At 39.0% G+C, this 13,799-nt stretch overlaps 1 protein-coding gene across 3 annotated transcripts in view; it reads right to left on the reverse strand.

Moving 5' to 3' along the window:
* Positions 1–297: 297 nt before the first annotated feature.
* NKAIN3 (sodium/potassium transporting ATPase interacting 3) overlaps positions 298–13,799 on the reverse strand; it is a 376,724-nt gene continuing 363,222 nt past the window's right edge. For 2 of the 3 annotated variants that reach the window (XM_054060671.1, XM_054060670.1), the window contains 2 exons: positions 7,194–7,277; positions 298–3,905 (listed from right to left, as the gene is read on the reverse strand). In XM_054060671.1, the coding sequence (XP_053916646.1) occupies positions 3,892–3,905; positions 7,194–7,277 (98 nt within the window). In that variant the 3' untranslated portion in view covers positions 298–3,891. The remainder of the gene's footprint in view (positions 3,906–7,193; positions 7,278–13,799) is intronic. The other variant, XM_054060672.1, reaches the window with a different exon arrangement.

Genomic DNA, 13,799 nt, shown 5'->3' on the forward strand with positions numbered 1-13,799 from the left:
AAGAAAACCAGGTTCCCATGGGTTGAGCTGATACAGCTCTACCAAAAATTATTTATAGTACTGAATGCCATATCCCACCATTAAAAAAACTATTTAGCAAATCCAGGCTATGAACTGTTTCATTTCAGAAAGTTCTTTCAGATCATACTTGAACTTAATACAAGTTAGTTTCCTCAAGATTTTTTGTCAAAAATCCCCACAGATAGGAATGACCTGAGGACATCAGCCCAACTAATAATGCCTCCAGGAACACCAGAAATTGTATGAAATTGTATGAAATTGTCACTTAATGTCACTGTACCAGGCAAAAATCTATTTATTTCTCAAGAAAGTTTGTGTTTTCAGGGCCTGAACACATCAGCTGCTCTTTTACAAAACTTGTGGTACCTGGCTCAGTCCTTAGTGAACACGTAGTGCCTTATTTCGGCAATCATGTTTTTGCCCAGTTTTGCTGTTGGTTGAAATACCACCGCAAATATGCTTCTCTGTAAAACTTGGGGAGAGGAGAAAAGTCTCAAAGTTTGAAGGACAGTTCTCCAGCTATTCTAAGTTGTTACTGTTCTTTTACAGTAGGACTAATTAACACTGCCAGAAGAGTTTATACCAACTGATAATCTGTTCTGAGGTTTTAGGATTGCCAGCAAGTTCCGTTCTGCAGTACAAACCTAGTAATTCTCTGAAATTGCATGTTACAGTTAAGCTTAAGAAAACTATCCAAGTTTATTTAGATAGCAACACTTATTCCCCATGTAGCTGGCTGATCTAGGACTCACCTAACACCTTACTGTAAATATGTATCGCTAAAATAAAGAAATCATTGCTCATGGCTTCCTACAAAAACATTAATTGATATGTTCTACTGTATTGGAGGACACATTAATTAACATTCAAATACATTTATTATTCTCAAGATGTTTTTCCCCAACATGTAGATTGATTGGTACTATTTTTTGAGTCTCAATTTAGAAAAGAATAACAGTTTCCCTCAGCATTGCTGTGTGCATTTTGGCTTATTCTAATGAAGACAAATTCCTCTTAATCAGGATTGTTCTGTTCATTAAGTGAGAGAGATGTCAAACTCGCTGTATTGGTATCAATTCCGAGATTTTAAGTGTATTTAGGATATACTGGTTTGTGTCCCGCAGCTAAAAATTGATCAATATTTCAGATGGAGGAAAAGTAACATTCTGTCTTTGCAGATTTTTTTGTGGCATGTAGACAGTTTTTCATTAGCAAGCTGAAAACCTGAAGGACCCACAGAAAGGCAGGGTTTAGGCACATTCAGACAAATTTGTAAAACATGATCCAACGGACACGTTGGTCTTGATATAAATTAAACAGACATTTCCAAACCTCTGCCAGAATAGAGTGTGAATTTGTGCACCTGGCGGGGAAGTAATGCTTCTTCCTCTTCCTCCTGCCTGGTCCTGAGGGGAGTGGTGGGTTCAATTGGAGGCCTTTAATCTGTTTGCCCATGATAATTAGTGCAGGGAAATTAATGCTGAAATATAAAGCCCAAATGGGAGCTGTGTCGATCATAGGAATCACTTACGAAATATCCACATCCTGGCTTTTCTCTGTACTTGAGTTGAAACAAGGCAGCTTCTCCAAAGTGTCAGACACTGAACAGTGCTTGGATATCCCAGTCTCTGAAGTTCTGGAGCCATCACAAACACAGAAGGCTACACACACTGGCTAGGTACACGTCACTAATTAAGGCATCATGTAAAGAAAAAAATTACTCTGCTGTGCTAAGCAGAAATAAAATATGACAGAAGTAGACAAAAATGTGTCCAGCTTATTAAAATATTACAGCTAAAAGCAATTCATACTCTATCTTCTTTACAATGCCTCAAAAATTACATTATTCATATTAGTTTTGTGACAAACTATCTGTTTTTTTTGTCTTAAGTTGAAATTTTCAAGATGGGACAAATCTCGCACTTTGCAGTATTCTAGAATATAGGGGGAAACAGTGTATGAGGAAGACAAGTACACAAAACCAGATGGCATTATTTTCACAACAAAGCATCCCTGTTTTTGGACCAGTCTGGCTTCCCATACACAAACTACACCATTTGAGGTACTTCCAGTCCTAGGAATACTAAGAAAGGGTTTTATTCAGTTGTCATTTCTGTTGACTTTGTCTTAACACTCACTTCATACTTCGTTTCAGGGAAGGTTAAACAATGTTCACATTGTGTTTTCTCCAAATACGGTGAGGGAGGTGGTTGGGTCACCATCCCTGGAGGTATTTAAAAGATGGGTAGACGAGATGCTCGGGGACATGGTTTAGTGGCAGATAAGAATGATTAGACTCGATGATCCAAGAGGTCTTTTCCAACCTGGTGATTCTATGATTCTGTGATTCTATGAAACAGGTGGATGCACCACAAAAACATTGTCACCTAAAAATGATACTCTACCTCCATTACATTTATAGCATCCCCACTAGGTTTCTATCGATAAGTAATACAAATAGACCTTGGAAGGGAAAGAATCAAGACAAATCTTCTTCTAGCTCCCATCTGCTCAGACTTGAAACTATATGATTCAAGAGAAGACTGCAAGTTTAGGATCTAAATGTTGTTGGACAAGAAATTACCAGCTGAAGACTGTTTACGGTATGTATGAAGGAACTTGGTGGACCTCTGTTCAGCTTCTGGTGGAGAGGTAGAGAATACATATCAGAAGGAACGTCCTTCCTGACAGTGCCACCAAAGAAACCATAAAATGACAAAGCACAGAACCAGAAGCAAACCCAAAACCTTGATGAAGTTTCCGCTGAATGCTGAGGCACGTAGGCTCTGTGGAAAGATGTAACTCTCTGGGACCGTGCACAGCACTTTATATATTAATTAAGAAGAAACAACGTGTTCTGTTAAAAAGATTTCCCGTCCCCAGAGGAAATATCTTTGTGCATCACTTTATGCTAGTGGTGACAGAGTAGAAAACAAAATACCACAGTTACATACAAGTTCTTTGTCTAGAAGTATTTACAAATAACTTTACAAATTTTACACACATTTTTCAGGTTTGCTTGTTTACTTTTAAATTAAGATCAAAATTAGTCTCCAGAGGTTTCTAAGGCTTCAGTTGGTGCCTTGTACTGTACATTCATGCTTGGCTTCTTCCTGGGACAAGGGAGGAAAAGAGTTTAAAAATGTGCAAATCACAGACATCTAAAGAGCCCTGGATGTATGGGTTCCTAGAAACCAACATCCACAGAGCAGTCATCCTACTTCTCTTCAAATCAGAGACAGCTATGGGTGGTGGGGTCAGGGCAAAAGAGTTTAGGAAAGCAGAAGTAGCCATATATGAATTGCAATAATTAGATTACATTAGTGCTGGAACATTTGGGTAAGAAGTGTCATAGATCAATTCCTGCTGCATACAGCAGTTCAAACAATGCAGAGTGGACATTGTGAATTCTAAATACAGCATCGAAATGATCTTATATACATTGCTAGGTTTTGACTCCTGCTTCAAATTTTGGAGTCAAAATTACTGACACAATCTTGACCAGGCACAGTATGATTTTATCAGTCAAAAAATACTGACTTTTTTGAGAAAGACGCACCATTCTTTTAGTTTTCACAGATTGTTTTGTTTTCATGCCTTAACACTAAATGTTGTAAAAATATTGAAATTAAAAAAGAAAAAATTTACAATTTACAAGTGTCCATATAAGTAAATTATTGAAAAATTCAAGATCATCTACAAGGATCTACGAAATAACAATGCTGATAACAACACTGAGCCTGTGGGAAGAACAATCCACAAGCTGTGAGAAACGGATGCTGGGCTTCTTCCAGAATGATGAGTCACAATGTTGGTCTTTTTCAATCTGTTTCTTCAGCTACAGCAGCAGAAGTCTTGAGTCCATGTTCATTACTTACTTCGACCTAAAAAGCAAAATATATGAATTACCTACAAATGAAATGAGTATCTTCTAACTTGTGAGATGTAAATTCATACCATCTGACAGGTTAGTAACAAACTAGTGGATAAATCACCTCTGTTCACTAATTTCCTCAGCTGTAAGACCCAGATATAAGGCCAAGAATGGGTGGCTGGGTACAAAGCAGTAGCTCTGTATCGTGCATACCACAAAGACAAAAAACGTTTTTGGCAAAATCCTGTAGGTAGTGAAACATGTCTGAAGTTCACATAATAACAGATTCTTTTTGGCATAATATAGTTTAATGTGTAAGATAATTTTAACCAGGTTATAACCTTCTGACATGACCTGATTACAAACATGTATTTGAGCTGGACTCATACTATTTATAGTTCTCATCACAACCACATGCCTGATGAATTTATGTATTCTCACATGACTCCCTGTAAACCATGTTCATTTGTGTAATCTTGGAAAATCTATGATAGTCTTTTTTTGCAATTTTACAGTGGGTAGAATCTCAGGAGAGTATACAAACAGGACAGGACCACAAAGACTCACCATAGAGCACTGACCTCTCCTTTGGCAGATTTTCTCAGACACTGAATCAGTCCCATGAGCAGAAGTTCATAAAAATACTAGAAATATCTCTAAGTGAAATTAGGATTTTAAGTGTCTGTCCAGACAGCATTACTCACAGCTACACTAGCACTAGATCAGACCTACTCGTCCAAACAGGAATAAGGCATATGTAAATTTTAACTTTTGCAAATCATTAATAATACTAATAACACTCCTCCTCATAATAACCTTAATAATTATGATGATGATGATGATGATGATGATGATGATGAAAAACCCTAATGCAAGCCAAAATGCAACTTTTTTTTTCTTTTAATCCCCATGCTTCTCTCTTGTCTGCGCAGCAGTACATAAAGCAATTCTAATTACTTTGAGTGACCTGGCTGTTGAGATTGTGCTTGAAACAGATGAAAACACAGCAGTCTTCTTTATACTCCATGTGCTCGTGCCCCCAGTGAGAACATGATGTATTTTTTTCCCTTCTCTCTGTTGTCTCCTGCCTTACATGAACCTTAATTTAAACTGTGTTCAGGGCAAAGACCCCTGTTTCTCCTTGTCCAGTAGCCTAATGGACTTACAGGCAGAATGAAGAGCAATCAGACAAGCTATGATCATTCATATTGCATTACAATATGTTCCCCAGGAGACAAGTTCGAATCTATCCTCATTTCAGGGGTGAAAAGGAAAACTAATCTTACACTTGTTAATCATTAACAATTATGGCAGCAGACATACTGAATATGCATAGTCAATAAAACTAGACTGTCTTCTATGATGAGGCCACAGAACCTTATTAACTTATAAACCTAAATTAACTGTGTTTAGTTAATTTATGAATGAAATAAGGGAAATAAAAAGGGTGAGAAAAAGGGAAATATAGACAAGCTTTCATCTACAGAAAACATCACACTCTCTTTTCACACGAGTAAAGTGGTAAGGATGGCAAAAGGACCGTAACTTTTATTAAGGCTTTAAATTAATTAACAGGCATTATTTATATTCAATTATAAACAAACAGAAATGGAGTTTTTCACACCCTGGACACGGGAAATCATATTTCTTAGGGATACTATGAATTCTCAGACTATACATAACTGATACAGATAGCAATTAACTTATCAAAAGTCAAGAAGGCCGATGTGTTGCAGAGAGATAAGCATCTGCAAATTTCTAGCACAACTACTCAAATTATTCCCAGCAATTTGGCTTTTAATTCAGACTTTGATCACTGATACTGTTTTTCTTCCTTGCTTAGGTAAAGATCCTCTCTGTATCTGTCAGTGCATAAACCAACATGAATGCAAGTTTAGAGATTAAAATCATTTATGGAGAGGTGTAAATGTAGCTGTGGCTTTCTTCCTCCTAGATACCAATTTCACTTTTTCAGCTGCTTTTTCTAACAGCTTATTCAGAATGGTCAAACCCCCATTTTGCTGTCATCTTTCTGACATTATTATTGAAAATGCAGACTCCAATGCAGAGAGTGTACTTAATGACATGTCAAACTGTTCATGACTTCATTCTGTTGTCTTAATATGATGTTTCTTCCTGTTCTAATATACTGCGTCATACTGAGATAGAGCTTTTTCTCCTTTCTGGGCCTTCATAAACCTACAACATTTGCTCTCTAAATTTCAGTAAAATTTTATCTGTGTTTATTTCTACAAATAGCATCAATAAGGTATATTTAAAAAACATGCAAAGGTTAATAATATTGCAGGGAAAGTTCAGAAGCCAAGTGCTGACTCAAAACATTTGTTTAGCAATTGTCCACTTTAAATTAAAACTCCCCGCACGTGTACACTTGATTACTCCAGGAAAATCCTTCAAGACCATTTTAATGCTGTTAACTGGTAAGTAAAATACAGTAAATCATTACATCAGCTTCAGTAAATTATCTGCACATGGGTTTCATGTTGCATTTATTAATCTATGAGTCTGTTTAAGATGCACGAAAGGTCTGAAGGTAAATTTAAAGACAGAAAGCATCAGGGCAACAACATACAAGCATCTAAGTAGAATTTCCAATGAACATCCTCTGTTTTACCAATAACACTGTGGAATATCATCTATTATCTGAGCTTCTGCCAAAATATATGTACCAGTAATGTCTCCCCATATCATATTATTCCAAATAAAATGCATAGATATGCATCCAAAATTATTCATTAGGTAGCAGAGTAGGAAGAGCCTATGAAAACATGTAATTTTTGTGGAGGGAGCAAATAAGTGATGACAAAGAGATAATGAACTTCCAATGAAGTTCAGAAATTTACACAGACAGATTTTAACCAGCAGTTTTTTCAGTCAGCATATTTCTTTCAGGCTCTAGACAAACGTAAATGCTTCTGCTTTTCCATAAATGGGTTAATCTCATTAACGTTTATGCTGCATACGCAATCATAAACCAGCACTTTTCTTGCTAAGGAGTCATCAGGAAAGCAATTCCATCCTTCACTGCAAGCCTCTACTTGCGTTAAGCTGAGGCATGACACGGCAGGCATGGTTATACCTACTAATCCTTACTTTAGCGGATACGTCAATGAAAAAGTGTCCTTACTTACATGTTTTATGTGGATTAATTTTTACTTAAGTCCTAATTAAAATATAATCAAATTATTAGTAACTTGATGCCAAAATTATTTCAGGAGAAGGTTAGCTTTCGGTCCAGTTAGAAGGATTAATGTGGTCGATAGGACCAGAACCTTACCTACAGGCTTTACAGGCTTTAACTCAACATGTTCCTGGGGGGGCTGTCGGTAGGAGTATGTGTCAAGTCCACCTATGAAATCAACTGAAAATACAACAGTTCCAGAAATGAACAAATGGAAATGAAAATATGTCAACTGAAAAAGAAATATGAACAAATTATGTTAAAAAAAAGTAAACTCATGCACAGGTTTGCATAAAAGAAATAAACCAAGTAGGTAAAGATGCTGTGGAATCTGCTTACAAAAGGCTCTGTGCTCTGTCTTCCTAGCGGTCCATTTAGCTCTGTGCCTGGCAAGGCAGGGTAGCAGTTGACTGAGCAGACACGCACACTCCTGCCTGTGCGCATGCAGAAGGAGCGTTCATGGATCCACAAAGTACATAAATAAAAACCACTGTGGAGTAATGTAGCTGCTTTTTTTTAGGGCAATCTCAGCAGACATGTCATATTTTACTTTCAACTCCTTTCGAAGTGTTTAGAAATGTAGGCAATGTAAACAGTTTAGCTTTTGAACCTAATTTCTCCTAAACTTTTATGACTCAATGGACTTGCAGGAATGTAATGCGCCAACAAAAACTGAAGGTATGTCTGCTGAGGTAAGAATAAACAGGTGAGAACTGAATGTGTAAAACCAGCATCATCTTCTCCAGATGAACTTGTAGGGGCAGGAAGCCTTTTCAGAATCCTTCCACCTCCTTTCAAGATTTCTGTGTCAGAAATAATGTGGGGATATTGTCTCTCTTCTTGATTTCAGTAAAAGGGTAGCTTGGCTGAAAATTGAACTATATGTACTTCAGTCATACAGTACCACCTTAGCTGCAAGACTGTTTTCTTAAGTCTGTCTGAGCAGGATGTAATGCTGAAGAGCTGGCCCAGCCCGAGCGCCAGCCCTAGACTATCTGCACCTCATCTTTACACTGTATTTCTTTCATGTTACAGCTCTCCTTTAGAATGCTGTCACTAAACAAAATAACATACATAAAAATATACTTAAGCACTAATGGGACTGAACCCTTACAAAGAGACATATTTGCAGACACATTTTTCTAAAGGTTGATTTTTAAACTATCTAGAAGTCTAATGTAAGACATAGCTACTGACTCATTTTTTTAGAATAAATCATGTACATGATGATATAATGTTTTTTTCTTATGGTTATATACTTCAGTTTTCCCTGCTCTCTGAAGGGACTAATTTTTTTTTTTTTTTTACTGAGGATATGTGATAGAAGGAGTCAGAAAAATATGTTTTCAAGATAATTCACCACTTCAGAACTGCACATCATTCCTCTCAGCAATCACACGCATCATCTGTAAATGTAAGCAGGGAAAGAATTTAAAATAACTAGTCCTTCTACCAACAAATCTTTTGGAGAAAGAAATGAAGTCAACATGTATTAATGACTGACAGCACAGACATGTATTTGTCTGACAAAGAAAACATATTTAATAGCACCATTCAACAAGTTTTGAGGTGAGCTGCTCCAACCTGTTTATCTGAGGCTTCCTCTTTTGCAGTCCAAGATGTGTTATGTAGTACTAAAGCTGAAATTCGACTTAAAATTCATGTGAAGCTAATTCTCAAGGCAAGAAGCTGGTCTATCGCATAAGACAATGGAATGTGCCACTTTTCATTATGCACTCTATTTTATGGCTGATAGCTCTTTAATATGAAGATCCATCATCAGTTATGTGAATTGCAAGTTACTTTTAGTTTTAAAAATTCAGTCTGATTTTACCTCATATTTTCATTACTTATATCCAGTAGACTTCCAGGACTAAGATCGTAAATGGTCATTAAATATAGAAATCTGAATTTTGACTTTCATTTGATACAAAGACACTACTATGTATGCGTCAGTTCAAACAGAAATATTAGATATCCAACTTTGATCAAATGCTTTAAAAATTTACATTGACTGAATCTTTCAGATGCATACATCCCTCTGTTTAATTGGCCAAAAGTAAACAGCAATGACATCTGAATAGGTTTCCCAAGGGGAAAATATTAGTTTAGGTATTATATAAAATAATTTGTTCATTTCTGGTCTGGGTAATGGACTATGGATAATTTCTGCCACAGATTCATAGGACTACAATAATTAACTTGAGAAAGTTGCACATGCCTGGAAGAAAGTTCAATGGAAAAAAAAAATCTATGCAGTTCTACAATTCTATGCATTAAATTAAAAACAAACCAAAACAAACCAAAACAAACCACAAAAACCTAAAACCCCAACCCACAACTTGTTAGCAGTAGGGATATTCAGTCACTAATTAAGGAACACCCCACAGAGTCCAGTCATTAGCTAGAGTTACGCAGAGCAAAACTTAAAATTCTAGGGAGAGGGTTTTTTTAGCACCCCACAGATAATAGCAGGTTACAGCAGAAGCTAGTTATTTTATCTGCAGCTGGCTGCAAAACATGATCCATATTCCCAGGGAATTGCTCTCTCCTTGTGTTACCTCAGTTTTGTGGTCATGCTGGATGCTTTACTGGCCAGTGTGAAATGTTCCTTTAGAGTTCACTACCTGCTGGGCTTGGAAGCGCAAATCTGTGCTGGCTGTTCACCATGGGTAGGCCATTAAAATGATGTTCATTCACTCATTGGCCATATCAGAGTAGCAGTTGTCATAATCTGCCTGAGTGAGAAAAGTGCAATACACTGCTGGCTGAAGAAAGTGTACCCGCTGTCGTCAGTAATTTTGAGGGTTATTCTCTTCCAGCCAGATGACATTTAGGTTAGCCTTACTAGTGTTAATCATGCTCATTCACCCTTATGCCAGTAAAAATTTGCTTTCCTTTGAATTCAGTGCAGAAGAATCAGAGCTCAAAAAAAATCCATTCTCCTTTCCCACTCCCTCATCTAGAATTCACATTCTCTGGCAATATCCCACCGACTTGCTGGCAGGCCACGTGCAAACATCTGCCACAGCTTATCAGCCCACTGGTATAGTACTAACTTCTCCTTTCAAATGTAGCAAATTCTAAGCATAACGAGAGGTGCAGGCTGTGAACACTGCAATGATATGAAGATAGCACAATTCTAGTAAATCTGGAAGCCTCTTGGCCTGGAATACCTTAGATCCTATTGATTCTTGCCCTTCCTTATTACAAATAAAGGTGAGCCCCAAAACTGACAGCTTGAATGGCTGGCACCTCCAGCTGTTCCTTTTTCCAAGAGAGGAGCAGACTAGCAGCTGCCTGACTGAGTGTTTTTATGTACAGAAGATTTTATTAGCCTATGGGGTTCCAAATACTATTTTGCATTGAATTATTTTCCTTGCACTGAATTTTTTTTGAATGGCAATGTATTTATGCAAGTACATTTATTAAGAAAAGGTATGTACCTGGGGAGGGTGTAAACAGGTCACGTAAATGACAAATAGTAAGAAAAGGAGGCAAAAATCAACAAGAAGTTGGGGTTTTTCTAATGTTTACACTTGTACCTTACATAAACATTCCAGATGAGTATGTTTCACTCCTAGAGTCTCTACTTTATCAGTTGTCTTCCATTCTCAAGGTACACACTGTTCTTACAGCTTTCACTGAACCAGTCAGACTGACACCGCTATCTGTTTGCAGCCAGTACTATCCAGTTCCCCCTCTTCATACTATGTATGAGCACCTAAGCCTCATGTAGCAGAAGAATCATACATTTCTGTGCAGGATCCCAGGAATAGATTCTCATTTACGTACAGGACTAAAGAAGGGAAAATGTGTGCAAGACTATTAATTAAGAGAGGGAGAAGAAGAGACATCACTTATCATCTGTGGTACACAGTGATTGCTGCTCTGTCTCTACAAAGAACTGTCAGACAGTAATCAGGTTAAAACAGGATAAAGTGGCAGAAAATAACTAAGAGACAACCTTTTACATAAACTTTTATTACTGAAGACAGAAGGGAATATTTCATGGCTCAACAGTAATTCTTAAGATCTTACACCAGCCTTTTTTTCTTATTCTTCACCTAGTGAGATAGACAGTAACTTCAACGACTGCCCTACACTGAAACACGTGAATACCACACTTCTCTGCAGGACTGCATGGAATCACAGAATCACGGAATTATTTAGGTTGGAAAAGACCTTTAAGACCATCCAGCTCAGCTGTAAACCTAACACTGCCAAGTCCACTACTAAACCACATCTCAAAGTGCCACATACACACGTCTTTTAAATACCTCCAGGGATGGCAACTCAACCACTTCCCCAGGCAGTCTGTTCCAGTGCTTGATAACCCTTTCCATGAAGTAAAATTTCCTAACATCTAGTTTAAACCCTCTGGCACAACTTGAGGCCATTTCCTCTCATTCTATTGCTTGTTATTTGGGAGAAGGGACCAACACCCACCTCGCTACAACTTCCTTTCAGGTAGTTGTAGAGAGCAATAAGGTCTCCTCTCAGCCTCCTCTTCTCCAGGCTAAACAACCTCAGTTCCCTCAGCTGCTCCTCATAAGACTTGTTTTCCAACCCCTTCACCAGCTTCGTTGCTCTTCTCTGGACACGCTCCAGAGCCTCAATGTCTTTCTTGTAGTGCCGGGCCCAAAACTAAACATGGTATTCAAGGTGCGGCCTCACCAGTGCTGAGTAGAAGGGGACAATCCCTTCCCTAGTCCTGCTGGCCACTCCATTTCTGACACAAGTTAGGATGCTACTGGCCTTCTTGGCCACCTGGGAGCACTGCTGGTTCATAGCCTGTCGGCTACTGGCCAACACTCCTTTGACTGGACAGCTTTACAGACACTCCTCTCCAAGACTGTAGCATGTCATGGGGTTGTTGTGACCCAAGTGCAGGACCTGACACTGAGCAATGGACTTAAGCAATGGACTTAAATAATTATATCTGCCTGGTTATTGTATATCCAAGAATATCACAACTGCTTCTACCCTTAACTACAAGTCACAGATGCTTTAGTATGTGAAATTAATATTCCCTTTCTATAACACAGATCTTCTTTAACTCTGTTGAATAATTAAACTTCCTAAAGCAAACAATTTGCAAGATCAAATATATGACATAAAGCCATGCCTTTCAGAAGACTTGTGACATTTAGAGGAAAGGATTTCTATACATAAAAGAAAGTTCACATCATCCATTCACAACAGCACATTAACTTTATTTTAAAAAGCAGGTTACAGGACTGATGGGATTCTTTTCATCATTTAGTAATTCTGGATTTTTGTTCTCGCCTTCCTAGAGATGGAATATTGTTCCTGTTTGCCACTATCATCCTCTGACACGACATTTTCTTCATTGGTTTGTATCTTTACTTGCCTTATGAAGAGTGAACAGGAATGAGCCAGGATGCCCAGGACAGCGTGTCTGTACTCATGGCACCGCACAGGACATGAGCCAGAGAGGTAAGGAGCTACCAACCTCACCCCTGCTTGGTCCTCAAACAGAGACCGCAGTGGGCAGCTGTGGTGATTAGGGAGCAAACTCCCCAGTCTGGTAAGGCCCTCAGACTACTACTTGTTACTGCTCTTCCATGTGAGAGGTGATGAAACCGCAAGGGTGATCAAAAGAGATTTTAGGGCCTTGGGATGGCAAGTTAGGGAATCTTGGGCCCAGGTGATTTTTTTACCCCTCCTTCCAGTTATGAGCAGCAACATTAGAAGGATCAGATGAGCCCATTTTTTTATTAATACATGGCTCTATGGCTGGTGTCACTGAAAGAACTTTGTTTTTTTTGACAATGGGATGGACTACATGGCACCAGGTTTACAGGTATCAGATGGAAGCCACCTTCCTCAGACAGAGAGGAGGGTCTTTGCTCAGGAGCTTGCAGGGCTCATTGTTAGGGCTTTAGACTAGCTGTGAAGGGGGAAGAGGATAATCAGGCTGGCCTATGACAAGCTGCAGGAGGATACACAGTGGCTAGACTCACGGGGTGCTGGTATGAACCTTCCACCTGCTGACCTGGGGCATGCTGGGGATGCCACAGCACAGTTGAAGTCCTGTGGATGAGCAGGGGTGCTTCTGAGGTAGTAGGTGTCAGCAAGGAAACTTCCACAGAACACCTTAAGGGAAACAAGGGGTGTTCCACTAAGAAGGAGACGCAGCCAACAGCCCAGCTCAAGTGCCTCAATACAAAGGCATGAAAACAGGAGGAGCTGGAAGCTACCATGCTACTAGAATGCTGTGATCTGGTTGCCATCACTGAAACTTGGTAGGACGAATCCCATGACTGGAATGTGGCTATCGATGGCCACAGGCTGGTCAGAAGGGACAGACTGGGAAGGAGGAGTGGAGGCATTGCCCTCTATCTCAGGAAATGGATGGAGTGTGAAGAGCTGCCTTTGAAGAGTGGCCACGAACAGGTTGAAAGTGTGTGGGTCAGAATAAAAGACCAAGGCAGCAAAAGGAACCTTGTGGTACGTGTATACCTCAGGCCACCTGATCAAGCAGAGCCTACCGATGAAGCCTTCTTCCACCAGCTACAGGAGGCTTCATGCTCACAAGCTCTCATCATACTGGGAGACTTCAACCACCCTGACATATGCTGGGAAAGTATAAAGGCTGGCAAGCTGTAGGCAATTCAGGGGACTCCTATGATTGAATATGATTTCTTAACCCAGGTAATAGACACTCCCACCTGAGGG

The sequence above is a fragment of the Cuculus canorus genome, chromosome 2 (assembly GCF_017976375.1).
Source record: "Cuculus canorus isolate bCucCan1 chromosome 2, bCucCan1.pri, whole genome shotgun sequence".
NCBI lineage: Eukaryota > Metazoa > Chordata > Aves > Cuculiformes > Cuculidae > Cuculus > Cuculus canorus.